This window comes from Hippichthys cyanospilos, chromosome 12 (genome assembly GCF_059441005.1).
Source record: "Hippichthys cyanospilos isolate Australia breed blue-spotted pipefish chromosome 12, RoL_Hcya_1.0, whole genome shotgun sequence".
Classification (NCBI taxonomy): Eukaryota; Metazoa; Chordata; class Actinopteri; order Syngnathiformes; family Syngnathidae; genus Hippichthys; species Hippichthys cyanospilos.
This window is the reverse complement of record NC_142380.1, coordinates 17,714,866-17,741,360: the sequence shown is the minus strand read 5'-3', so window position 1 is coordinate 17,741,360 and position 26,495 is coordinate 17,714,866. Positions and strand designations below refer to the sequence as shown.

The 26,495-nt window shown below is 37.8% G+C and overlaps 1 protein-coding gene across 8 annotated transcripts in view; it reads right to left on the bottom strand.

Moving 5' to 3' along the window:
- astn1 (astrotactin 1) overlaps nt 1–26,495 on the bottom strand; it is a 369,637-nt gene that overhangs the window by 42,281 nt on the left and 300,861 nt on the right. For all 8 annotated transcript variants that reach the window (XM_088430421.1, XM_088430423.1, XM_088430425.1 and 5 more), the window contains one exon: nt 2,925–3,202. In XM_088430421.1, the coding sequence (XP_088286547.1) occupies nt 2,925–3,202 (278 nt within the window). The remainder of the gene's footprint in view (nt 1–2,924; nt 3,203–26,495) is intronic.

The window sequence follows — 26,495 nt, the reverse complement described above, 5'->3', positions numbered from 1 at the left end:
TCCCCGCGCATGCGTCGTTTGACTTCCCAAGGAATGTGTGACACTGCACGGCACATCGTAGTGGACAGGAGGCGTACGCAGTGGCCGCGGGTATGTGGAGTCGTTGTGGATGTGGACCACAAGGGAGCGGAGCGGAAACGCATGCAGTGGAATCGGTAGAGAGTTCATTCGCAGAGAGTTCATTCGCAGGGAAGAGCAGGGCAGGCAGGCTTACAGTATATACTGGGTGAGTGATTGCTTGTTGTAGCCCAAGGTCCTTTGATAATGGTCCTCAGATTATTTGCATTTTTGGGATTTTGTTCCTATAGCTTCCACTTGACGATGCCGGGATAGCCCAGTGCATCATCAACTGGCTTATTCACATCAGATAGTCCCATATAGTTCATTAGACTGTTTCAAAGTAAAAGCGTCATTCAAGGGATTACATTCTTTCCATTTACTGTAAATAACTGAAATCATAAGGATCTGAGTTTGGACGCTAAATTGATGAGGACAAGAATGTTTGACCATATTACCCTCACTAGCAACTTGTATTGGCTTCCGGCCACGAGATTTGCCTCAAGGTTTCGTTAAACATTTGTAAAATATTGCATGGGTTAGTAGCTTTTTACATGTTGTTTTTGTATCACCATATTTCCCGTTCAAAAACCTTTGGTCACAACATGTCACTCATTTGGTGATATCCAGAGCCAAATAGGTGTTTTCAGGTTCTTGAATATCATGTATTTGGGCTCCTCGGGGTATGCTACTGTTGTTTTATTTTTTTTCGACCTGCATCCACATTTTTGATCACAGAACTATGACGTTTGTCGCTTGTTGGTCACATTTGGTCAGATGAATGCAACCTGGTCATTTGGACTGATATGGATATGGATCGTCTCTTGACCACATACCCGAGTGGCCTGGGTTGCATTTGAAATGCCTAACTGGCGAGGAGGATCTCAAGGTACCAGTGGACTTTTTTTGTTTGGGAAGACCTTTTCTAAGATGTAATGAACCAATGAGACAGTTTACTTGGGTAATCAAGAGACAAAATGATAGGAAAATTGATCTTAATAATAAGTTTATGACAGCCCTAGTTCATACTTTGGACTTTTGTAGATGAACATTTTTACTTTGCTTCTTCCTCTCCTATGCTTTCTGGATCCAAATTGTGCTCTTTTTCAAAAAAAAAAAAAAACTAAGAGCTTAAATATTGCTAAAGCAAATATTTTAAAACATGAACACATAGATCACAAATTACTAATTAAAATGATAAATGCTATTTCATAGGGACATTACAGTATGCATTATATGGCACAAACAATGACTTTTAAGCAAGTGAAAGGAATGATCAGTTCAAACAGTTGTAAAATGTACAGTACACCAACTGGTACAAGAAAAGAAAAATGTATTCCAGGATTTGTGATACACAATGGACAGACAATGTCAAGGACATTTTAGGTGTGGTTTCAGAAGTGAACTCTGGGCCAAGAAGTACAAAAAACGTACTATAGATTTCATGATACATAAATGTACCAAACTTGAGTCAGACGCATGCATTAGATGCAGTACAATGTTACTATTTATTGTGCTTTTTAAATTCAATTGTTGTCCATGTCCATTCATTCTAAAAGATCACAGTTCATATTTTTAAAATTGTTACTGGGTTATCAAATACACATTAGAGAATTAGCATGCAGTGACCCTTGAAATATACATGATGAGGACATGGTCCTCTTTGTATTCATTAGCAAGCATCTTTTATGCATTCATGGGTCCACCTGGACAACATCAACAACCTCCATTTAACCTTTGTCAATACCAGTTGCTGCATCCATCCTGAGACCCCAGGAGGGTAGACTGCACCATACTGACATTTACCTTTGCTGGAGTATTGACCTACAATATTGATGTGGTCAAATAGGTCAGAACACAAAAACATAGCGCAAGGTGATGTTAGTAGAGTATGCCTTGATACTCCAGGAGGAAATTTCTCAAACTGATTTCTGAATGGGGTTTTCAGAACTGAAGGACCACTCAAACATGGAGGTTTCAGGATCTCAATAACTGACTGTTGATTGCAGATAGTCCAATAAACTACTATGGGCCGTTGTTTTTTTTAAATCCGTAGGACCAATGATTGTGCAGAAATGAAAAAATCATGTCATAACCAGGACTCCATTCATTTGATCTTCTTCGGAAATGCCTGGCTCTCCACCAAGTGGTATGATAGCCGCAGTGGAACATTTTCCTGAAATTGCAGAGCAGTGCTAAGACATTATAACTAAGTTAACAGTGAGTGTTAAGGATTTAGAAGTATGTCAAATTAAATGCTTTTCCACTGAAGTTCAGTTGTCTTATTTCCCTAGAAACCGCTGTGGTTAAGGACGGCCACTTCAACTGCCACTTTTCCACCTTGAATGCTGATTAAGGGTTAGGGTTAGGGTTAGGGTTAGAGGGTTAAGGTTAGGGTTAAGGTTAGGGTTAGGCCTGTCAATGCAATATAAATTGACCATACTGCTCAGAGGTTGACAGGTCATTTACAGCTCCCGAAAAAAAAAGAAAAATACTGCTTGTTTAAAAAAAGGGCAATAAATAGACGTGTATGGCCGAACATGATAAATAATCATGATTAATAACCGTGATTTCAAAATTGACCAAAATAATCGAGATTTTTAATTTGGACATTGTCGTGTGCGGCCCTATTATGATGTGACAAAAAACTCAAATAAATCATTTTTTCCTTGTATACTGTTACCTGGAGGTTGAGTCTATGGATGGATTCTTAATCAAGTATGCTCTGCCAATTCTCTTGTTGTGTTATAATTTACCCATTGCAGGACTAACAAGGGTCTATTCTATTCTATTCTATTCTATTCCAAACTTTACACTTCCATTTTGATGATGATTTATATGCAGCTCAAATAGAAACTTCAACACACCTGGTATGTCTCGTTGTTGGACACCAATTCATAGATGGGTGCTGCTTTGGTGATTTGCAATAAGACAGGCTCGGACTGCTGTCGCCCTTGAGCTGCCCTTGGGCTCATATGGCAAAGATGGCAAGAACGAGGGCATTGGCCCTGGCTGGTGCAATCCATCCGGACACCGGCCGCTATCCGCTTGGCTCCTGCATCCAGCAAGCTGGCAATATATGCAGGGTAGGTCAAAGTCCTAGGCTCCTTGTCATGCTCCTCTGATTCCTCAGAAGGTGAGTTCCCTAAATGGACATATTCAAGAAAGTTGATTAGTTGAAGTATCACTGCATGAGAGGCCAATTACCCTATTTGTTTGTTTATGATGACACAGTTGTAAACATTTCAAAGTGCCATTGTGCGGAAGTGATGAAATAGTTGTAATCCATCCTAATCTTTCATTTGACACAAAAAAGGTCTTGAAATCTTCACTTCAATTTTCACTGTGCGTCGTTGATGCAGTAGTATTTTTCTTTGGGCCCCAAATACTCCAAAATAGAGACAAACGAGCAACACGGAACATAGTGAAGTTATCTGATCTTTGGAATGAAACAAAGGCCTGAGAGAATGAAAACAGATGAACTGAAAGAGAATGTCTATCTTCAATAGCCACATGGCAAATCTCCAGAGCATTAATGTGCTCCCATGGTTCCTCAGTTAGCATCTGAAGACCTCTAGCTCATCCCATCATAAGAAGAATGCTGAAGCAGAAATGTAGGTCTCTAATAAGCTCGATGCATTTCCCTCAGGAAAAGAAGCTAGATACAGAAAGTGAATGATCTATAAACAATATGCATGTATGTAATAACTGTTACACCAAACTGCTGCTCTCTGCAGTGCATGATCCCAAGTCATCAGTAAAAGCCTAGAAGGCTCATCAAGATATATATATATATATATATATATATATATATATATATACACACACAGTGATCCCTTCTACTTCGCGGTCTCAGATATCGCGGTCTCAGTACTTCGCGGGTTTTTCCAGGAAAAATTAAAAATATTTCAAAATAAAAAATAATTTAAAAAAATGCGCAAAAATGGAAAAAAATTGAAAAAAGCAAAAAAGTACATTATACAGTACTGTATTCATCAAATAACTAAGTAATATTAGTCAACTATGTTAAGAATTCTTTAAGCGTTAGAGTTCGTGACGTTTGTTATCTTATTTTTAAATGTATGCTTTTAATTTGTCGGGACGCGTTGCATTTTTGTTTCCTGTTTTACGTTCTCTGTGCGTCATTCGGCTCGTTACGGCGACGTTGTGAATAACAACGTAAGCTCATATTTATAGTTTATTATCATTTATGTTGCTAACGCACGCTACTGCCTATGTTTAGTAAGCGATGAGTGTTTATTCTGTTTATGTGTTCGTTTGTGTAGAGAGGTTGCACTTCATAGTTAGTAGTTGTTGTTAGTTGTTGCTAACCCGCTAATGTCGGCTAAAAATACAGTAAATTCATAGATTAAAGTTCGGCAAGTGTTTATATGTTAGTTGACTAACTTTAACATTGTTGTTGATTTAGTATTCTACAGATACTACATGATGCACCATATATGAGCCAAAATAAATGTGAAGTTCAACGTGATGACTTGCGTACTCTTTCACCGGAGTCTTGGTGCAGATAACCAGTCCCGAGAACAAATTGTCAACAAACTAAGTAATATTAGTTATTTATTGAATATACAATAATGTTAATAAGGATAATGTAATGTTAAATAATAGGAGAAAGGAAATAAAATACGCAAAAAATACAGAAAGGATTGACAAAAGGATTGTTTATGGTTACTGCGGCTATATTGGGGCATACATAGAAATCTACTTCGCGGGTTTCAGACTTCGCGGGGGGGTTGACACCGTAACTATACCAATATTGAAATAAAAATCTCTTGTTTTTTTTCTGCTCTAACCACTGGGAAGGACTTAAGCAACATCGTTTTAAACTACATATATTACAGTAGTCACAGCCCAATGTTGGAACCAAACATGCAAAATAGACCCTTTGACACTAACCGTTCTGAAGCTCCAACACTCAAAATAATGACATGGCTGCTCAAAACCCTTTGCCCCAAAATGCACTTTTCCAGCAGTGAAGTCTTTGGGATGCGATTCAATTTTTTTTTTTTTTAGGTGCCTTGTCCAGGACAATGCGCTGTGTTTGTCATGGCAACTCAACAGAAGGCCAGAGCTTTCACCAAACCAGCCAAAGAGCCTCCGTTTATTGCAGGGGTTTGGGTCCCATTTGCCCCCAGATTAGAAAAATGGAATGACGGGCTCCCTCAGCTCAACAGCTGAAATCAATTAGCAATCACCAAGGCCCTCACCTGAAGCAGTCACCACCCTTTATAGTCTGCAGTTCCACAGCTTGGGAGTTAGTACAATTAACAGTGCTCTAGGAACATTTGCCTAGTGCGTTACTGTGCTCCAGTGTTTGCCAAGACCAGGGTGGTCTCCGCACTGTTTATTGTTTGATATTATTGCTTGCTTGTTTTTTTTTTTTTTTTTTTTTGGTTTATCTTGAATTTGATTGATGAGCAATTGTTTGTTAACATTAAAATTGATTGCTTGATTTCAGTCAATCAATTATTTTTTACTACAACAACCAATTGGTCATCAATCCGAATGTTTGTTAAAGTTAAAATTGATTGATGAAATTGAAAAATGTTGTCAAGAGTATGCGGTCAGCAGTGCATATAATTTTGAAAACATAATTACTTGCAAAGTGGTTTGTTGTATTTTTTTTCTTAACTGATTATTTTGTGTTTTTACCTTTCAAAGGTATTAAACCTGATCACATGACTCACATGACAAATAAAAAGGAGTGAGACCCCATTGCAACCCTGGTCAAACAGCAAAAAGCCTTTTTTAAGTTAGGGAGAACACACATAACAAACATAAAACTTAAGAGCGCATCAAGCCAGAGGTTCGCAACTGCCGGTCCGTCGATCAACTGCTACCGGGCCACAGCCGAAATAATGATGTTGTGGAACTGATTTAGTTTATACAATAACAGTTCATTCATTTCTCAAGCGTTGGCCAGTCCACAATGAATCTAATGATCTAAGACAAAACATTGTGAGGAAGTCAGTGGGTCAAAACATGAGGAATATGGAATGTGTTTCAAGTGAGCTGCATGCATCTGGGTTTCAAAATATGGTACAAGCAACATGACACTAACGGCATTGGTACACTTTTATTTTGAAGTTTTTACTAGAAGCATAGTCACAAACACTGAACAATCTTGATAATCTTTGATTCCAGAGTGAGCAGGCTACAATGCGAGCAACACAGCGCTGTTCTGAAATTAATCAGTACACACGGTGTTGTTTGGAAATTAAGTTCAAACTGTCAATTCAGGGCACTAAAAAAATAAAACAAAAACCAACTATCAAGCAACAACTGACACTTTTATATTTTTCATTTATTCATTTTCTAATTTTTTTTCTTTTTTTTTGGTGGGATTTCTTGCGGGCAACCAAAATATGGAGGCAGTTGAGCAGTAGATCCCAGGCGAATCATTGAGCACCCCTGTAATGCCAAAAGAATAGCCCTTTTTGTGTGTTTGTATTTTTGTGCCATGCATTCCCTATGCTGCTTGTGTCCTTGACCAGTTAAACATTCAGCACCGGGAGCTGGCAATGAAGTCACTGGGACCTGTTGACAGATACATTCTCAGCAATCAGAGGGCCTGTGTAGTTGCACTGAGAATTTAGCTCACGCATAGTGAGCACTTGGTGTGTGTGTGTGTGTGTGTGTGTGTGTGTGTCAGAGCAAGATGCCAAAGTCAAAAGTATTTCAAGATTGACCATCTGATTAATACATGTAAAAAAATAAAGAACAACAAAAGAAAACAAAAACAAAACTACGGCATGGATTCTTCATAGCATAAAGAACAGATAGAAGTCTGGTGAAAAAGATCTATATCAAAGTTTGACAACCTGGAAAGTTTAATGCATTTAAGGTCATACTATTTGATCAAACTCTTCTCTTAAGCCATGGAGAATGTTTTGTTAGTTGAAAGATATTGTGCAACACATCAGTTCAGAACTAATCAAAGGCTTTGTCAGCGTGGAACCTTCAGATGGAATCTATTAGTTCTCAAATATGTGGGGAACTACACCTTTCCTGTGCACGCGTTCTATACAATATGGAAACATATTTCATGATACCACATCTCATAAATCAAGAAAAAGCAATAACCTACTCTTTAGATTTACCATTTTGGCAGTCAAATGTGCGAGTACAATAAATAAATGTCTCTCCAGTGAGTCACCACTAGATGATAATAAAACAAGAGGAATGTGGAATGTGTGTTTCAAGTGAGCTGCATGCATCTGAGGTTATTCTTCCCTCTAAACCCTACCTGTAGGTGTCGAACTCCAGTCCTCGAGCGTCGGTATCCTACATGTTTTCTGCATGTTTTCGTCCCTCTCAAACACACCGGCTTCAAATAATTAGCAAGCTTGCTAATAAGCTAATCATTTGAATAGGGTGTTTTGGTTTGAGAAAACCTGAATACATGTAGGATAGCGGCCCTCGAAGACTGGACGCCGACACCTATGCTCTAAACCAGTTAGGTCAAACACAGTTTATTCATTGCCCTAATTGTACCTCTCATTTCTGACGAAGGGCTAATATGACTGTTTATTCAAATTAATTATATGATTGTCATATATTTACCCAGTTTTGAGATCAGAGGCAAGTTAAAACTGTTCCACAGAGGGATTGTTAAAAAAAAAAAAAAATAAATCCATATTGTTTCCCCAAAAACTTTTTGAAAATTGCATACAACTTGCAAATTTGATATTTTAGTCAGAACATTGAAGTCATAATCAGCATTTCATGGACCACATTTTAATGTGATGTGGCGGGACGGATTTGACCCCAGGGCTTGAGTTTGCCATTTGTACTCAAGTCCAGTCCTCGAGAGCCTCTATCCGGCCTGTTTTTGCTGTTACCCTGTGAGAGCTTGCCGATGACCCCATCATCCAACCAACTGGTGCCCAGGTCCAAGTACAAGCATTGGGGTGACCGTGCCTTCTCGGTGGCTGCTCCCAGACTCTGGAATAAACTACCTCTTAATTTGCGCACTTTATCGGACCTGGGCCTCTTCACATCAAGCAGTGACTCTCTTTTTTAAATCTTTTATTCTGTGTTTTTATTGCATATTATGTGTCTTAAATTGTATGTGTTATTCTGTATGTTCTACTGTGAAGCACTTTGGTCCACCTCTAGGTGGTTGTAAAGCGCTATATAAATAAAGCATGTTTACATTTACATTTTGCTGAAGGATAACATTGAAAACAGGCTGGACATGGGCTCTCGAGGACTGCTCTATATGTTCATCATTGGGTTGCTTAAGTGTCAGCAAAAAAAAAAAAACAAAAGTGTGTACTTATTATATTGTTGTTAAAGATATACACACTTGTATGCCAATTAGAAAAGTTAAAATGTTCCTTCAACCACAACCCTTAAAGTTGATTGTTTTCCTCTTGAATAGATTAATTCAATTATAATTAGGTCCTATGGGCAATTAAGAACAACAGAGCAGCTTGAAATTAAACCACAATGACAGAAAGGCTAGTGGTGAAACTTTGAGATATTGCGAGTGTTGAGCTCCTTTGGACTCTTGTATATTTTTGCTTTGGTTTCATTACAGCCACAGTTTATAGAGTACAGTATGTTAATCCTCTATACCAAGGACAGGCAAAATGAGTTCAAGGTCTTATGTGAGGGAGAGACACAACCAACTATTTTGAGTCATGCAAATGGCGAAAACAATTTTAAGCATACTTTCATTTTTTTTTAACAACCCTCTCAGGTCCTTAATTAGACCTATAGAAACTTACTTTGTACCTCAAACATATTTTTTGGCATCTGAGGTAATCTTTGGTGATTGACATTGTTTCGAGGGTGGCTGAGTCGACACTCATCAATTTTACTGTTCTTTGCCATTGTTACTCAGAAAAATTGTAAAGATGCCTCAGTGCCTAAAGTTGCTCACATTTAGGCCAACAGTTGTTTGAGTGGCCAAAATATGAGAATAAATGTACATAAACGGACCACTTTTGCACATGCAAAGTAATGGGGTTGGGAATTTCACTTTGATGTTGGCAATTGTTTTTTTGTTACAAGTGCTTCACAAGGAGACTTTTTTTAATCTGAATATTTGTGCATTTTTGTGTAATGTTCGTTATATATTGATACAACATATTACAAAATGTCCTGGCCAGATCTAGGCAGATCGGCCCGTTGCTAGCGGATGCCCACATTTCGATGAATGCATCCACACTTTCGACGAGTCCTATATCGTGTGAATTCTTGTAAAAATAAATATTGCTGTATCTTTAGTGTATGCACTGTACAAACTGCAATCACTCTAAAGTTAATGTGTTAATAGTCACTTTACTGGGCCACCAGTGAAGAAATTTGTCCAGTTGAGTGAATCAACTGGGTTGGTTCAATTCACTACTTGTCATTCACAGCAGTAACACAGCTGACTTTACAGGAGAGTTATTTGTAGTTGCACCCTTTCTGAGTCCTGGTTTCATGAACCTAAATGCATACTGTACACAATCTCTCAGACCAAAAGTTCAAAGTAATGTTTAGAATTAAGTTTTAGATTTGATTATTTTTTGCTTTTAAAATGTTTTGCTAAATAAATAAATGAATAAATACATAAACAAATAATTGCTTGTGGATAAGAGCATTCTGGGATGCGCTTCCACTGCAAGGAGGTTACTCAAGTAACCAAAAGGTGCAGAAGAAAATTGCAAGCTTGCAAGTTTTTTAATTCCCGAATTAAATGTTTTTTTTGTTTTTTTTTAAATGAAGAAAATGCGTTCAAGCTCAGCATTACTTTGTTGTACTTGTATGTGACAGAGATAATCTAGACATTTAAACGAAAACCGTCTTCAACAATTCTTGACCAGGCAGAGAACCTACATTCACCATTTGAGTATCATGTAGAGTATAATAATGCTGTCCAGTTGAAGATGGAGGTTGAACAAGTAATTGATCTCATCGTGTATAACTTACGGCACGGTATGAAATTTCAAACTATCATGCTAGGCTAATAACTGCAGTCTTTTATAGCTCATCTATACGGCATATATAGCTCACGCTAATCTTGATGGGTCTCATGTTCACTACATCAGTGGTCCCCAACCCCCGGTCCGCGGACCGGTACCGGTCCGTGGATCAACTGGTACTGAGCCGTGTGGGCTGCACACGAAATAATGTTTTGGAGATGATTTAGTTTAATGGTGCGAGTGCACCAAACGCGAACGAGGCGAACAAGCGGAGCGTTTTGTATTGTAGTCAATGGAGTTCGCGTGACTGGGCGCGAATGCACGTCGGGCGACGCGATGGACGCGAATGGAGCGACGCAAATGGCCGCGCACGGTCACGAGAAGCGCCTTTGGAGTGAAGTTATATTTTATTTCCTTTTTCTGCGTTTCCAGTCGCCACAACCAATCAACTTCGGGAATATTCAACGGCTCATGCAGGGGGCAGGAATGAATCATGGATGCGCTCACCTGTAGCGATCCAACACGGCCAGCTGAGCTTTCAATACGAAACAGAGCCAAGCAACAGCCCTCACCTGGCTTGTCGAAAGGCGGAAGCGAGAACTTGGGACAATTGGTATGTGCAGTGTTTGTTTCACTTAACGACTGTTGAACCGTAGTTACTGTGCTAAGCTAACCATAGCACAGCATTAACATCACAATATTTAGCACGGTCTCGGCCCACTCGATTGCGACATTGAACCCTTTATTTTTGGCAGGCGAGTATTGCCGCAAAGAATAAAGGTGCTGTCGGTGAAAATATTGGCTCTGTCACATCCCAGAAAAGTGAAAGTTCTCAGCAATGCTCTTTTTTCCGGATCTACCGTGAAGTGCACAGCAAGCTCGCCCCCCTCCCCTCTCCTCTCGCGATTAAGAAGAAAGTGGACAAAAAGTCCATACCATACCCCGTCCATACGTTTGTGATGTGGTTTTTAAAGCAGCCAGCCCCCCCCCATCTACACCTGTGCATCTCAATTATTTGTTCCTAACTGTTTCTGCCTAAAGCCAAAACAATGCATCACTATGCTGTGAAGCGAAGTAATAAAGGGATTAAAATCCCCCCCCAAAAGTCATGTCTTGAAAGGTTGACAATACAGATGAAATGATGTGTACTTGTTTAGGCTTAAACCAACCTTCCACTGGATGTGTAATGAGCACAATGAGCTACATTTAGAATGTCAAATCCATATTCCCAGTTATGGTGGTGTGAGAGTAATACAAAAGGAATGCTATAATAGTGTAGTGCCTTACATTACAATATTACTGTATTTGTAATGTAACGAATAACTTTTAAATGACAATGATAAATAATGCATCACAGTTTTGAAGTAACACTGCCACCAAAAGCAATGCGTTAGTGAAGTACGTGCCATTTGAGACTTTGTGAAACGGACCCAAGTTTCTATAAAGGGTGCGAAAACACATAATTCTCAACATCCTAAATGCTGTCAGACTTCACTCAATCAAAACAAGATATTTCAAGTGATATGCATTATATAGCTATTAAGAACTCATATGTGCTCCCTTGGATACATATTGAATTTGACAAGCATGCACACATCCATGTCTGATGAATGACAATGCAGAAAAACAAAGAGAGCTATAAATTTAAGGGAAGAAGATGGATGCAATGTGACTTGATCTATTTTGGACCAAAGAGTACTTGTATCAAAAAGATTCCTAAATAAACATTTTCCATACTATGCAAAGATCTTTTTTTTTTAAATTCTCGTTTATGTGGATGAAATGTCATTTTTAAATGTGATACATTTTACATATTAAGTCAACATAGCTTTTACAGAGAAACATGTTGTAAATGCTGTGTCTTTGGTCCTTTAAGGGTCACTGTGTGTTACCGCCCTGTGAAATGAAGAAAAAAAAAACAAAAACAAAAAAACAAAGATACCTCTTGTTGCTCCCAGCCAGACAAGAAACCACAAAACAAACTGAAATGATGCTCCTCTGTAGGCAACAAAATAAACCAAGGTAGAATCATAATGCTCCTTACAAATATACAATTTATGCATCTGAAAGCAACACCCGTTTTTCTTCGTGCAAAATTAACATTACAAGCCAAAGTCTTGTGTGATTTGGCTTGAATATAAAACAATATAACGAGGGATGTGAAACGTTTTTAAGCATTGGGAAACACTAAAAGGGCTTTAAGGGCTCAGTACATGTTCTAAAAGTGCTAGGTGCCCTGGCCTAGATCAGAGGTTTCCAAACGCTGGTCTGCGGCCTGGTACGAGTCCGTGAATCAACTGGTACTCGGCCGCGTGGACCGCACCCAAAATAATGATGTTTTGGAACTGATTTAGTTTATCTTTTAACAGTTGTGTTCTGTTTGGCTTGATTTGTTTTTTTTAAAATTTATGTTATATTTATTTATTTTTTTGGCGCTGGCTCTGGCCACTCTTGATATTCCATTTTGTAGTGAGGAAGGACAGCGTGCCTTCAATTGAGAGCAGTCATTGTTGGTGACGCACACATTTTTCTGTCTTCTCTGTTTCTCTATGTAAGAATGTTGGGATTTGTGATATGCCCAAAATGAGCTTGTTTGTTTGTGACTGTGGATAACATGCTAGCTAATGTTACTTCTTATCTTCAGCATGTTATATAGCGCTGCCTGGTATGTATTTAGCTCATTAGCATTTTCGTTTGTGCCAGGTGTTTCCCTTTGGTAAATGTTAGCATATGCAAAGGTTTTGAATTATTAAATACACATGTGCATCTAATTAATGACTTGTATTGAAATTAATAGCATTTTTAGGTCAGTTATGATTGATTTAATAAATGCAATTTGTGGACATTTTGAGGCAGTAGCCTCAAAAGTATTTTCGAGACTCAAACAAGGTGAGGTCTCCCATTGGTTTGGATTGAGATATCTTTGTTTGTGCTTCTTGTATTGGAACAAAATGACTCAAGAAGAAATCCACAAAATATCAATATACACTGACACAAAAAATATGTAGAATTCTATTTAATGAGACCATGAACTGAAACAGTAAAGCAAAAAGTGATAAAATAAGCAGTCTGATGAGTACCTTCTCAAAGGATGACTGAGTCTATGCTTTGGGCAGCAGATAAGCAGTATAGCTGATAAAGCAATAGCCCTCCATTTCTGCTGGTCAAGATTAAGCATCCAGTCATTGTGGTTAATATTTTGATGTATTTTCAACGGAAGAAGCTTCATGTGGGAAGTAATTTACGATAACGCTGGCAACTTATCTTCCCCAAAATGCGACACCCACCATGGGCATGGGCTTTCTCTGTGTATGTGTGTGTGTGCGTGTGTGTGTAAGTGTGCATTTCTGTGCTTGGAATTTGTGGCTTTTCAAGACATTCCACTATTTGGCGGCATGGCACATCTGTGTAGTGCACCGTGATGCTGCTAAGAGCTTTTCTGATTCACATAACGACTCTCCATTCATTCCTTCTTCCCACGCTCTCCAATAAGAGAGAATACCAGTTCATCTGCCATGCACTGATTTCAGTCATATCTCCTATTTGCACAATGCGTTCACATTTCTCGGAATAGGACAAAGGGAGGGAAAAAAAAAATAACGAATGGAAAGAGCTCCAACATAGATATGCGACAATCCACTTTTGAAAAGGCAAAAAAGCATTTTTCCCCCCAGAAAAATACATCTTTCCTGTTATAGATTTGTAGCTCTTCATTAGTATTGGGTTTTAGACCTGATGAGGACTTTTTTTTTTGGAAACAAATGACCTAATATAATTCTGGATGAATATTGTTGAACGGGTTTCCGTCCCCTGAGACAATGAACAAAAAATCTAGCCTTTTTTGAGGGTTTCTTTTTTTCCCAGAATATTTTCAGTGAGGCTTTTTCTGCTTGTAATGTACCTGCAATAATATTTAATGCCACTAGATGCTGCTAGTGCACCACAGGAAAGGCAACAAGCTTATGGACCATCAAAACCATGTGCATGTTCAATTCAGCACACTGAAGCAAGGAAAAACACACTAACCTTTTGATTGTGTTTGGCCTGAGATGAACATTATATGGTTATGGAATGTAATCATGAGCCCCTGCTGTTGCCCGAATGTGAGAAATCAAAGCAGCCAGCAGCTTAGTAAATTGGAAAGCAGTGAGATGAGAAATTTGTATTTAAAAATGCCTAGATTTGGAGGGATAATGTGTGTGGAGAATATTACAATTAAACCCAATATAATGTAACCCATGTAAGACAAAGATAAACAATATGTGTATGCTGAGCGTATGTGTGTGTCTGTGAAATGAAATATAGAGCAACTCTTCTTGGGACAGACAAAACAGTATTTTCATGGTGACTGCAAACACATTTAAGTTCGAAACAACAACATCATCACGCAACATGCCACTTGTCACAAGGTCAACCACAGGCGTCATTGCTTTTTATCACGTGGTGCACAGTTGTCATCTCTATACAAATGCACCCACACCTTTTTAATAACACTTCTACTTTCTCAAATCATTCTATGTGATCTTTTTTGTTGTTTGGTAGGATTGACATCATGCAGCCCAAATTTCATGATGTAGAACACTCATTGTGTAATATGTCAGACTCTACCGGGAATTGAGAGTGTTGCTAATTTGGCACTGAATGTGCTAATTTGATTGGTTAAATGTGTCAATATTTTCCTAGGTGTGCATTTCCCATTTTATGCATCCCTGCTCCCAATGTCTTCCCCCACCTGCACCACTTCCAAATCCTAATCCCTGCATCCAACAAAACTCAACCGTGAGGCCCTACATTAGTGATCTGCAATTAAACCAACTATTTTGTACTGTTTCACAGGTATTCTTCAATGTTTTAAAGGAAAACAAGATTAGAACGTTGAAAGTGTATACTGTTCGTTACAAAAAAAAAAAAAAAAAAATGGAATGGGCAAAAGCTTAAGGTTTAAAAGCAACCAAACCGAGGCTTAAAATGTCAGTATACTTTATCCTTTTAGAAGAGTTATATGTGAGCTAAACCAGGGTTCTCAAACCTTTTGGAGTCAGGGACCCCTTTTTGGGAGCACATTTTCCAAAGACCCCCATTACAAATTTTTGCCAAAACAAAACAAAACAAAACCATTATTTAAGCAAAACATTAGTGCCCTTTTCATTGAGCAACGTATTCAATTTGTTACTTTTCAGGTATACTAAAGTTTAGGAAATCAAAATTGCCAGGTCAATTTCCAATTTTTTAGTCAAAAACAGCATTATAAAATAATAAGCCATTTTAGCTTTGTTGGCTTCAATACACTGAATACATTTTGACATTTAAAAATTTATACATTTAAAAAAAAAAAATCTTAAATTGATCAAATTGATTGCTTTTTTGAAAACTTTCACAATTTAATATAAAATAAAATGAACACACACACACACACATATATATATATATATATATATATATATATATATATATATATATATATATATATATATATATATATTTATTTATTATTATTATTAATAACCCAAAGTTCTGTCCTTCCTAAATAATACGGCAAATGAGTGTAACTCTTTAATTTTGTCATGTCAGTAGTACAGCTCTCAACCATTTATCTTGTAAAACTGTAAAGAAAAGAATACACCAAACATAACTCAAATAAGCAAAAATTATATCTTACGAAATGTACACAAATTGCGTAGAGTCAATCAATCATATAACTGAATTTCAAATGATACTCCTTTCAATACAAAACGTTAATTAGATGCAAACGAGCATGATCATTCATGCAAAATATTTGCTAATGCTAACATCCACCAGAACGAAATACTGTACCTTGCAAATAATGAAAAAGCTAACAAGCTAAACACATACAAGACAACACTTTATTACATGCTGAAGATAAAAACTAACATTAGCTAGCATGTTATCTAATACAAGTTGGACCAAGGACTATTTTTGGGCATATTAGCTTAAATGACAACATTCCAACAAAGAAAACACAACTCACAGACACTTGTGGGCCAGACGTGACAAAAGGGATCTCTGTGCTCCAAACCATGCCTTACCAGAGGCGGCGCCAAAAACAAAGTCTAAGCCAAAAAAGGCACAATTTTGTAACTGTTTAAAGATACATTAAATCAATTCCAAAACACCAAAATTATTTCACAAACCCCCTGCAGTAAGGCCACGGACCCCACTTTGAAAACCACTAAGATCAACTAAAAAGGTGTGCTATTGTACATTTTTATAAATAAGCAACTGATAGTGCTTATTTTGCTGATTTTATTACATCTCCTCACTCTGACTCTGATGTTACACGGTTACATGTGTGTGGCCTGCTTCTCTCTGTGGTGTGATGGGTTTTTTTTTCAAGTGGTACATATGCAAAGAAATAAAAACAAATCATTTCATCAAATCAATTTTAGTTTTTAAAACCTACCTTGTGAAATCACAAAGCAAACTGTGACTAACCACAATTTGCCCGCAACCACATTCGAGAAATCACCGAAATAGAATGTTAGACAAAGTGAAGTAGGCCACAAATTCCCAATAATAAACGCGTCATGCCCCGATCCAAAGAATTTCTGAAAAAAAAAATGAAATAGAAGGGATTGTAATCTATCTGTCTGGAAAAGGTAAAACAGCCAATTACAAGGGTACCAGCAACTCACTGTCAGAGCCATTATCCATAAATAGAGAAAACTTCAACAGTTGTTGTGTGATAATGACAACTCACTCATCAAGGAGGTCACAAAAGAAACCTGTGGCTAAGTGAAAGTCCGGATGTAAATTCAATTGAGATGCTGCAGTGTGAACCCTTTGTCAATAAAATACAGTGGTACCTCGGTACTCGACCGCCTCTATACTCGACCAAATCGGTGCTCGACCAAAAAATTCAAGTAGAAAATGCATCGGACCTAGAACAGATTTTCGGTTCTCGACTAGCCGAGCCGACCCGAACGCGCTCCTCGGCCCTTCTCGGCCAGCGGGTAAGCGCCAGTTCAATTCAGACCGCCAGCGGAGTCAGACGTACGCAGTTTGGGCGAGTATTTCTTCCCGGATTTAAACTTTTTTGTGTTGCTGTAGCCCTTAATAATGGCTCCAAAGAAAGACAGTGATAAGGTGAAGGCAAAGAGGAAAACAGTGAGGACCACTATTGAATTGAAGAAGGAAATCATAGCAAAATATGAAAGTGGTGTACGAGTGTCCAACCTCGCGTCGCAGTTACCTAGCGTAAACATGGAAGGGGATTCCCCTTCCAAGGAGTAATCCCCCCCTCCCGATCTCTCCACATCCATTCCTTTATGCCATCAACCACTCTCCAAAACGTAAGTAAATTATACAAAATGGTTTATAATGCTTTATTTATCTTTATCATGTACTGCTTGTGCACATTTACTTGTGCACACATACTTTCCATTATTTCTTAAGGGAAAATTGGTTTCGGTGTTCGAACAAATCGGTGCTCGACCACCACCTCAGAACGGATTATGGTCGAGTACCGAGGTACCACTGTAATCATTTAGAAACTGTATTTTAAATATTGTTCGGTTGTCTCTGTGTAATATTAAAATTAGTTTGATTTAAAATAAACTTTGTAAGTTGAAGAAAATGCAAACACAAAGAAATCAGGAAGTGTACAAATTCAATCTTTGCCCTATGATTTGCTGAGAACTGTTCTCAAGTATACCCTACTTTTCATTTAGAATCCTTATGCCATACTGCAGCCCTGAAGGATTCATTGATGTATTGAGTGATTAATATTGAGTATGATAACATAGTTAGAGTATTTAAAATAGGAAAAAAAAAATCCCTGATGCCCGAACAGCAATAGTGAGGAAAGTGAGACTACCAAAGCCCAGATCTGTGCGTTTAACTGAGATCATTTTTGCCTCGTATGCAGATGACTGGTTTTGATTTGTGCCCTGATGTCACCTCCTGAGGAGATGTGACACAAAATATGAAAACCACTGCCCCATATTACCCCATGAAATTTCCCTTTCAGTTGAAGATGTGATCTTTAAAAGTAATGGTTAGTAATCTTTCCCAAGCCTATTGTTTGATGTTCCCATGTGACCATGAATGTAGAAGTATACTTAAACTTGATGCTTCAACTTTCAGCTAAGTGGCTGACTTCTTAGTTTGGAGCAAAAATGTTAGAGCTACTCGGACCGACCCACCCATCTAGCCATCATCTTAACCGCTTATTCTCAAGAGGGTAGCGGACCCCTTGCCAGCTAATTGCAGGGCACACTAAGATGGTAAACCATTGGCCCTCACAATCACTCCAATACAATGTATAATGACAGGAATATTAAAATTTTCAGTACCATGGATGAGAATTCTTTTAAATTCTTTTAAAGTAGTAATAAATAATAAAATTCTCCTCAAGTCGTCATTTTTTATGAAGAGTAGCTGGCACCCTTTACTGGAGCTGATCTAATATTAAGCCAATTGGGAACTGTATTAATAACTGACTATTGGATGGCAGTTGCGCCATACATACAACACAGATTTTACTACTTGCAATAATTAGATGTTAACCTAATGTGATTTAGAATGCATCTGTTTTAGAGTGTTTTATTTGTATTTTTAAAGTGCACAATACATCGTAAAAATGTATTATGTTCAGGCATTGCCTAATTGCCTCTTTGTAGTTCACAAAAAGGCTGCGTGGCTCATTTTTTTCGATGGACTTTGACACATTACGAAAAGGAAAAGACGGCTTGAGCCGTTTCCTTCAGCCTGCGGACAGGCGCTTGAAGCCGACATGGATGTTGGCAGGTGAGGGGAGAAAAAGCTAAGGGCAGCCTTCCATGCTGTAATGTTACAACATTCGTCACTTGGGTTAAGAAAGCTTGGGAGTGTAGAATATCCCAAGTAAGATGATCAGCAAATCTTTTCCGAAGACCTCCATTTCAAACAGATTTATACATATTCTTACAATAATTTTGGTAATGTGGCAAGTGAAAGGGTGGAAGCAGACAGAATCAGTTGGTGTTTGCTAACTATGCTTTTATTAACTATGCTTTTGTTGTGGTTGTAGCACATTAATTTCATTAAAATAAGCAAGCAGACAGAACAAACATCTGAATCCATTTGTGGTGACAAACAGGGGCTTTAAAATGAGACGTATTCAGTGTGAAGAAATCTTCAAGAACTCCAGTTTGTATTGTTCACTGAGCTGTGTTATCTTGTTGTTGTCCACTCTGTATATCCTGTTTATGTTCCCTGTTTGTCATTTAGGTTTTAGCGGTGTGTGTGTAAACATATATATATATATATATATATATATATATATATATATATATATATATATATATATATATATATGTATATGTATATATGCATGTTTGTGTGTATCTATGACCACCTGCACAACCGCTGATATACAGCAATTCCTCAATGATGCACCAGGTACCATCTCATGCCAAATCATTTCTATAGTACGCATGGTAACCAGTAAGATATGGTTGATCCAACACTGCAAATAGCAAAAACATGCACTTTTTTTGGTGAATTCTCTTGTAGAAACACCCAATGTTTATAGTAAAAAGCCAACACGGGCAAGAGCAAGCCTGATGTTCTGATGATGCGGCATGGATTTGTTTTAATTTGCCACAGGCTACAGTGGACCCATGGAAAATAATTTCACCATGCTTGATCTAAAAGGACCAGGAGGCCCAAGGGGTTTGCTACAAGCCAAGTATGTCAAATTATCCTCTGCGCTCTGTAGTATGCCAGTAAAAGTTATAGAGCAGCATTTAAAGTAACGAATATAATTATATACATTTGCAAAATACATAAGAGCAAATATGTTTCTCAATTAATTAATAGAAACAGCCTAATAGAAGTGGTGTGGCCTGTGGTGTGGAAATGTTTTGCATTAATCTAAGATGTATTTCAGCGACCCTAGTGAGGATAAATGGCGATGAAAAAATGGATGGCTGGATTGTTATGAGGTGCTTATATCATGTTGAAACATGAATGTTTGTATTCATGTATGCATCTGCCCCTTGATCCAAAAACACAATCCTCAGCAGGGAGGCACATAAATACAAACCTAGAAACATAAATATTTTTATTAGTGACTACAAACAGCATTTTGAAAGCAGATTTCCCACATCAACGATGAACTATAATTGAAGACATGAGAAAAATACATTGCCCATGTTTTTGTCTGTTTACAACATTTGTTGTTGGATTAAGCAGAGTTGAGTAATAAACAGGCACTAATTACATGCACAAATTAAAAGTTATGAATATTTGCGCCAAAATAACCACTCCGAAGCTGTTTACTCATATTGTCAGGCCACAGTAATTAGCCCTCAGCAGAGTGCCAATAAAGCCGATTAGACCTGCTTTTGAGAGATGGATTTTAAGATCTGTTTTGACATGTGACACTAAGGAGGGAGGCGAGCTTACCATATTTATTATTAACATGAATAATATGGAAACAAGGTAAACAATTGCAAAACTTTAAATAAAGACTTCACCACGAAGCCTTTCTCCCCTGGACACTTTGGAAACTTTTTAAGATAAAATCCACGACTCAGTCCTCATCCTCCAGGTGGATGAATTTTGCATCCATCTGTCAAGTATGCAGTTATTAACCCCATGATGACTGGGGATTTTTCACTAAACTGGCCTTGTTATCACTCAACTTGGACTCACTTTGAAAGGGGCATAACATTGTCAAATATAAAATATATTCTCACTTTAAAGCACTAAAAATGTTCAGTGGCATCAGCCATATCCATTTTTATATGTATGTGTATTTTCCGCACTATAAGCAGCATGGGTATATAAACCGCAGCAGGAAAAATTGAGTAAAAAACAATTTTTGTCACGGATAAGCTGCACTATAATTATAAAAATATAAGCCACAGGTCATAACATGAAGTATTTACGTCAAGCACACAGTCACGGGTTGAAACAGACAAGTCAAGGCGTCTTTTCCTTTTTAGAATGCGTCAAAGTCCACTGAAAACATTAATAACAAATAATGTTAACAAGAAAGAGGCAATGAGGCGACACTTGATGAAAGTGCATTTTGCGATGTTCTGTGCAAACGCTTGAAAACAAATGCATATATATCGAGTAAGAGGAAGAAATAATCATTTTAAAACTTGAAAATGACATGATATTGTTTATTTCGCATTTGAATTAATGTTATTCAAACACTGATATGTGAAAAAATATGGTCTGGATTAAGTAATGCGGTTATAAATTGACCCCCTGATTTTGGTGTTAAAATGAGGGGGAAATACACAATTTATGTCAAAATTGAAATAATCTGTGTTTCTTTTCTTTTTTTTTCCACTCAGTGATATTGAGCGCTACGGGCAATTCCTTCGGCAAGGCGCCTGCGGCTAGTCAGCAATTGCTGCCTTAGTGTCTTTTGAAGGTAGTGCAGACTGCTCACTGGCGTCAAACTCTTCCTTGGTCACTTCTGTTGCCAGTCATTTAGCATTTTTCTGATTGCTCTCCAAGAATTCCCATTCAGTTTTGTTAGTTTGGCTTTACAAGGCGTTCAACCTGTGTGTAAGTATTTTGCCTGAGGTTGGTTCTCTTCTCACCATTCGTTATTTGTCTACGGTGTTTTTGGTTATCGTAGAGACTGTTGTTAGGCTTTTCCCATGCGGGTTGTTAGCTAGTGGTTTTTTTCTGGCTTTCTCGGAAAACACCTGGTGTTATTGTTTTGTGTCAGAAATAAATTATTTTAAAACTTTATCTGGAGCCTTTTCTGGGATCCACATTTACAGTGCCAACACACCGTAGTAATTTTATTTAACAGAGTATACATCGGATGTCCCTCAATTTAAGCTAGCTTGTGGTAGCTCCTCAATGCTCAGGCCTCACACCTCGATCACTCACTAATTCAGGGTGATTTCTGTCAAACAGAGACCGCCTTCGACCGTGAAGCTATGTGTGTATCTATGTCCAAACATTAAAATGTATACTGTAGAATAGGAAATGGATGGCATGATGGTTGCCCGGTTACCACGTCTGCCTCGACAATGTGCCCACCTGTGTGGAGTTTGCATATTCTCTCAGTGCCTGCGTGAGTCATCTCCGTATACTCCGGCTTCCTCCCACATCCCAAAAACATGCACGGTACGTTTACTGGACAATCTAAATTGTCCTTAAGTATGCTTGTGTGAGTGTGAATGTTTGGTAGCTTTTTGTGGCTTGCGATTGGCTTGCAAGAGGTTCAGAGTTTACCTTGCCAACTGCCACAAAACAGTTGGGATAGGCTCCAGCATGCCCGTGACCTTCGTGAGGATAAGCGGTTAAGATGATGGATGGATGAATGGATCACTTGGAGGTGCATGGTCCCCTGTGTCCCAACATCCACCCCCCACTCCAGCTGACAGGAAAAGTGTGGCCCGCTCCAGCGTTCAAGTTGCCCATCCCTGAAATAGACTAAATTGAACCCGTAATTTCATTCAAGCAAAACCTTGTTTGAATGGGATGTGACCTGGTTTTCTATTTCGTGGGTATATTTTTATTGATATTGCATTAGTCTATGTGGATGTAAGGTGAAAAGAAATAAAAAAAAAAAAGATTAATATTTCTCATATGAATGAATAGATGGAGCTGTTTGTTATAAAGATGCTTGTTCACTTCCAGACCACAGTCAGATTCCCCCACTCCCAGCACACACACTTTTTCTTCCTCCGTGGAACTGTTAAATGATTCAATTGAATCATCTCGAAAGAAACAAGACATTCGTTAGTGAACTCTCCTGAGGCCCATTTACAACACAGTCATAATGGAATACATAAATATTCACATTTATAGCCTCGCCATAAAGGATGAGTCAACCACAGTACACACAACTACCAATTACTGATAATTCCCCACCCACCTAGCCACAACAGTAATGACCGTACAATTTTCTACATTAAACATAAATACAAATAGGATATTTCCTATCCATTTTTCATTGGGCTGAACAATTAATCACATTTTAATTGTGATCACAATATTGGCTGCCACAATTAATTAAGCTGAATAATCGTGATTAATAATCGTGATTTCAATATTGACCAAAATATTTGTGAATATTAATTTGGCAATAATTGCAAAACCCTACTTTTTCATGCTACATGCAAAGCATTTCTAATAAGTGCTCTCAAACAGGCAATTCATTGCTTGAAATTGACATGACAGGTAACTTTGTACAATCGAACCATAAATCAAAAACGATTCGTTCTGAATACAAAGCAAAACTTTTTTATTTTTGTTATTTATTTATTTATTTTTTACAATGTTTTTATGAAAATATTAAATGAATTAGTCAGAGGTGGGCATTTCATCAGCATTGATGCATTATGTCGCCAACGGACTACCATTTAGCCGACAGACCAACGAATGACAGAAATGCTCAAAAATGCAGCGAATTAAAAAATTGAGGAAGTGTCAAGATAGACACTGCATCAGATGTCTGTCTGTCCTCCATGCCTACTGAGATATCAATCAACTGATTTGCATGTTTGTCTGCTATATTGCTGCATCATTACTGTACAAACTGCAATATATGTAACAATAGTCACTTTACAACATCACCAAGCAGTGGAGACCAATGTTCAGCTGAGGGAATAAACTCAGTTAGTTCATTTCACTATGTGTAATTAAAAGCTATAACATAGCTTACTTTACTGGAGTTTTATTTGTAGTTGCTCCATTTCTTAGTCCTGGTTTCATAAACCAAAGTGCATATTGTACACTATCTCACTGACCAAAATTTGAAAGTAAAGTTTATAGAATTACGTTTTCAGATTTTTTTTGTTTTATTTTGTTTTATAATTATGTTTTACAAAAAAGAAATTGTTTGCTGATAATAGCATTCTGGGATGCGTTTCCACTGTTAGGCGGTCATTGAAGTAATGAATGACTGAAGAACATATTAGCATTCTTTCCTTCTTTGGCTCGTGGCCAGGATATGCTAGGTAGAAGTTTTCTTGATTCCCTATTTAAAGACTTTTTTTTTCTAGTAATGTACTTGAGACAAATTTCAATGAAAAGTTTTGAAAATCATCTAAAAAACTTAACCAAGCAGTTATAAATGAGAACCATTTTGAGAAACATTAGCACTACACTATCATGTAAAGCATGATATTGCCATCCACTGGACACGATTGCTAATTGCATTCTCGAACCTCATGCGTAGGCTCAGATGCAGGTAAGCAAGTAATATAATGGTGTATTATGGCTCATGTTTAAAGCCCTTAGGTGACTTTATATTTGTGTATTATACTATTGTTTTAATGTTTCACATGCCATGTAACGATAGAGTTGCAGACATTTTGTTGAAAAACATAGAAAAAAGAATCAGTTTTGAGTGCAGTGTGACTTATCAAGGCTGGCTAAAGCTGTTTTGTGGGGGGGTGGGGGGTGATTTGGTGGCTGTGGGGTGGTGACGGAAGTTGGCGCAGTGGAGGAATTGACGATTCCAATTTTCAGCATTAAAAAAATGTCGTTCTCTGAAGATGACGTAAGGAGGCGGGGCACGGAAGACTGATGAATGTCGGACCAGCAAAAAAATGTATGTTGCTTTGAACACGTCATTGGAAATGTAGATAAATCAAAAGGTTTTCAGATGTTCCTATTGGCTGTTAATGACTATACATTGTAATGTATTTGTAGATGCAAGTAAAAATAGTTACACTTTTTTTGTTTGTTTTTGTAGATTGAAATGTTACTGTTTTAAACCCTTGTGCAGTATTTTGCTAATTTCTTTGATCATTACATCAAAGGCATTTTACATCAAAGCGAAGGCATTGAAATAAGAAACTAGGGAGCTGAAATTTCACCCAGGTGGTGACATCACATAAAAGTTTTAAATGGCACGAGCAACTTAGTGATCATACCTCCATCACTTGGCTAGAATACTGCAAGAATTATGTAGAAGAAAATTATGCAAAAAATGATCAAAATACGACTGCACAAGGGTTAAGCTGCTTCCAGAGGCCATGAGCATTCAGTGTGGCAAAAAAAATAAATCGCTTGTTAGAAGCAGCTGTAAAAATTAAAAGTAAATTCACATCAGCATTGCAGCATGTTTGTTCAGTAAGTTTGGGACTGCTTTATGGTGTACTTTCGCTCTTACCCCAAAGCCAAAGAACTATTACAAGTGAAGTTCTGCTACTGCCTTGACCAGTCTGTGGCGGCAAACAGCCGTCTTTAACTGATGACCTTTTCTTTGTGCTGTCAAATTTATGCCCAGGTATTTAAAACAAGAAATACAATTTTACAATCAGTTATAGTTTCCTCATATACATTGCATGCAGACTTTTATTTCAATGTAGCAGGAATATGACTTTATGCTACATCGCAAAATGTTTCCCCCGAGGTTAGCATGTTAACCACAAAATGATCACTGGCATAAGCCTTATCTATCCCTCAAAATTCAAGAGTTTAATTGTCATATGTATAGTGGTATTATACCCCTCTCTCTATATATATATATATATATATATATATATATATATATATATACATGTGTGTGTGTGTGTTGCAGATTTGCAATGCTGCAGATTTTGCAGGATGAAACACGCATAACAATGATCTTTGCATTATGGAAGTCAGGGAAATGCATGATAAAACTTTGGGTTTTCAATATGACCAAAATTGATAATATTTCCGATTTTGAATGGCAGTGTATGAGCTCAACATGGGCTAAATATGACATATGCAGGGTGTACTTCTTTACCTGCCGTTTGCAAGCATTTAGAAGGGAGAGCAGGACGGCATATTGAAAGTGGACGTTTTGACAATCAATGCAATAATTTAGCCTCCTAGTGTTTTTTGGTACGCTTAACCCTTTGATATCACACATCAAAAACATCAAAAAGCCTCAGTTGGGTAAACATTTCCCAGAGAGGTTCATTTCGACTGTTCCTCTTACATAAAAAACAATACAATCAATATCAAGAAATGGAAGGTGAACACATCCTTGTCCAAAATTAGTTACTAGTTTAGTTTAACCACAGTGTATTGGAAAATGCTGAACTTTTTAGGATTAAAAAAATGTCAAGTAGAATGTTTTCTTGCGACAACATATTTATGCAGATGATATTTTTGCAGGCAGATTACTTTGACGAAGCCTGAAGGTCCTTGCTCAATTTTTGATGAAGAAAAAAAAAAGCCACATTCCTCCCCATCATAGTGCAACTTGAGTGCTATCACCTTGGACATGCTTACCATAGTGAATGCTCCAGAAATTGCTCCCCTTCAGGCTTTGAGGATATCCGCTGAATTTTTAGGGGAACACGCACGCACACACACGCATGCATGCACGTACGTACACACACACACACACACACACACACGCACGCACACGCACACAAGAAAAAAATGACACTGAAAGGTAAGGACCGTAAAAGGTCGTTTATGCCAGGGGAGTTTTTTTTTTTTTTTTTAACCAGATAAAGATCAATTTGAGCATCTCGGACTGTTATAAGATGGCTGTAGAGGGACTTGTCTGCCAGAAATCTATAGCAAAGGCCATTCATT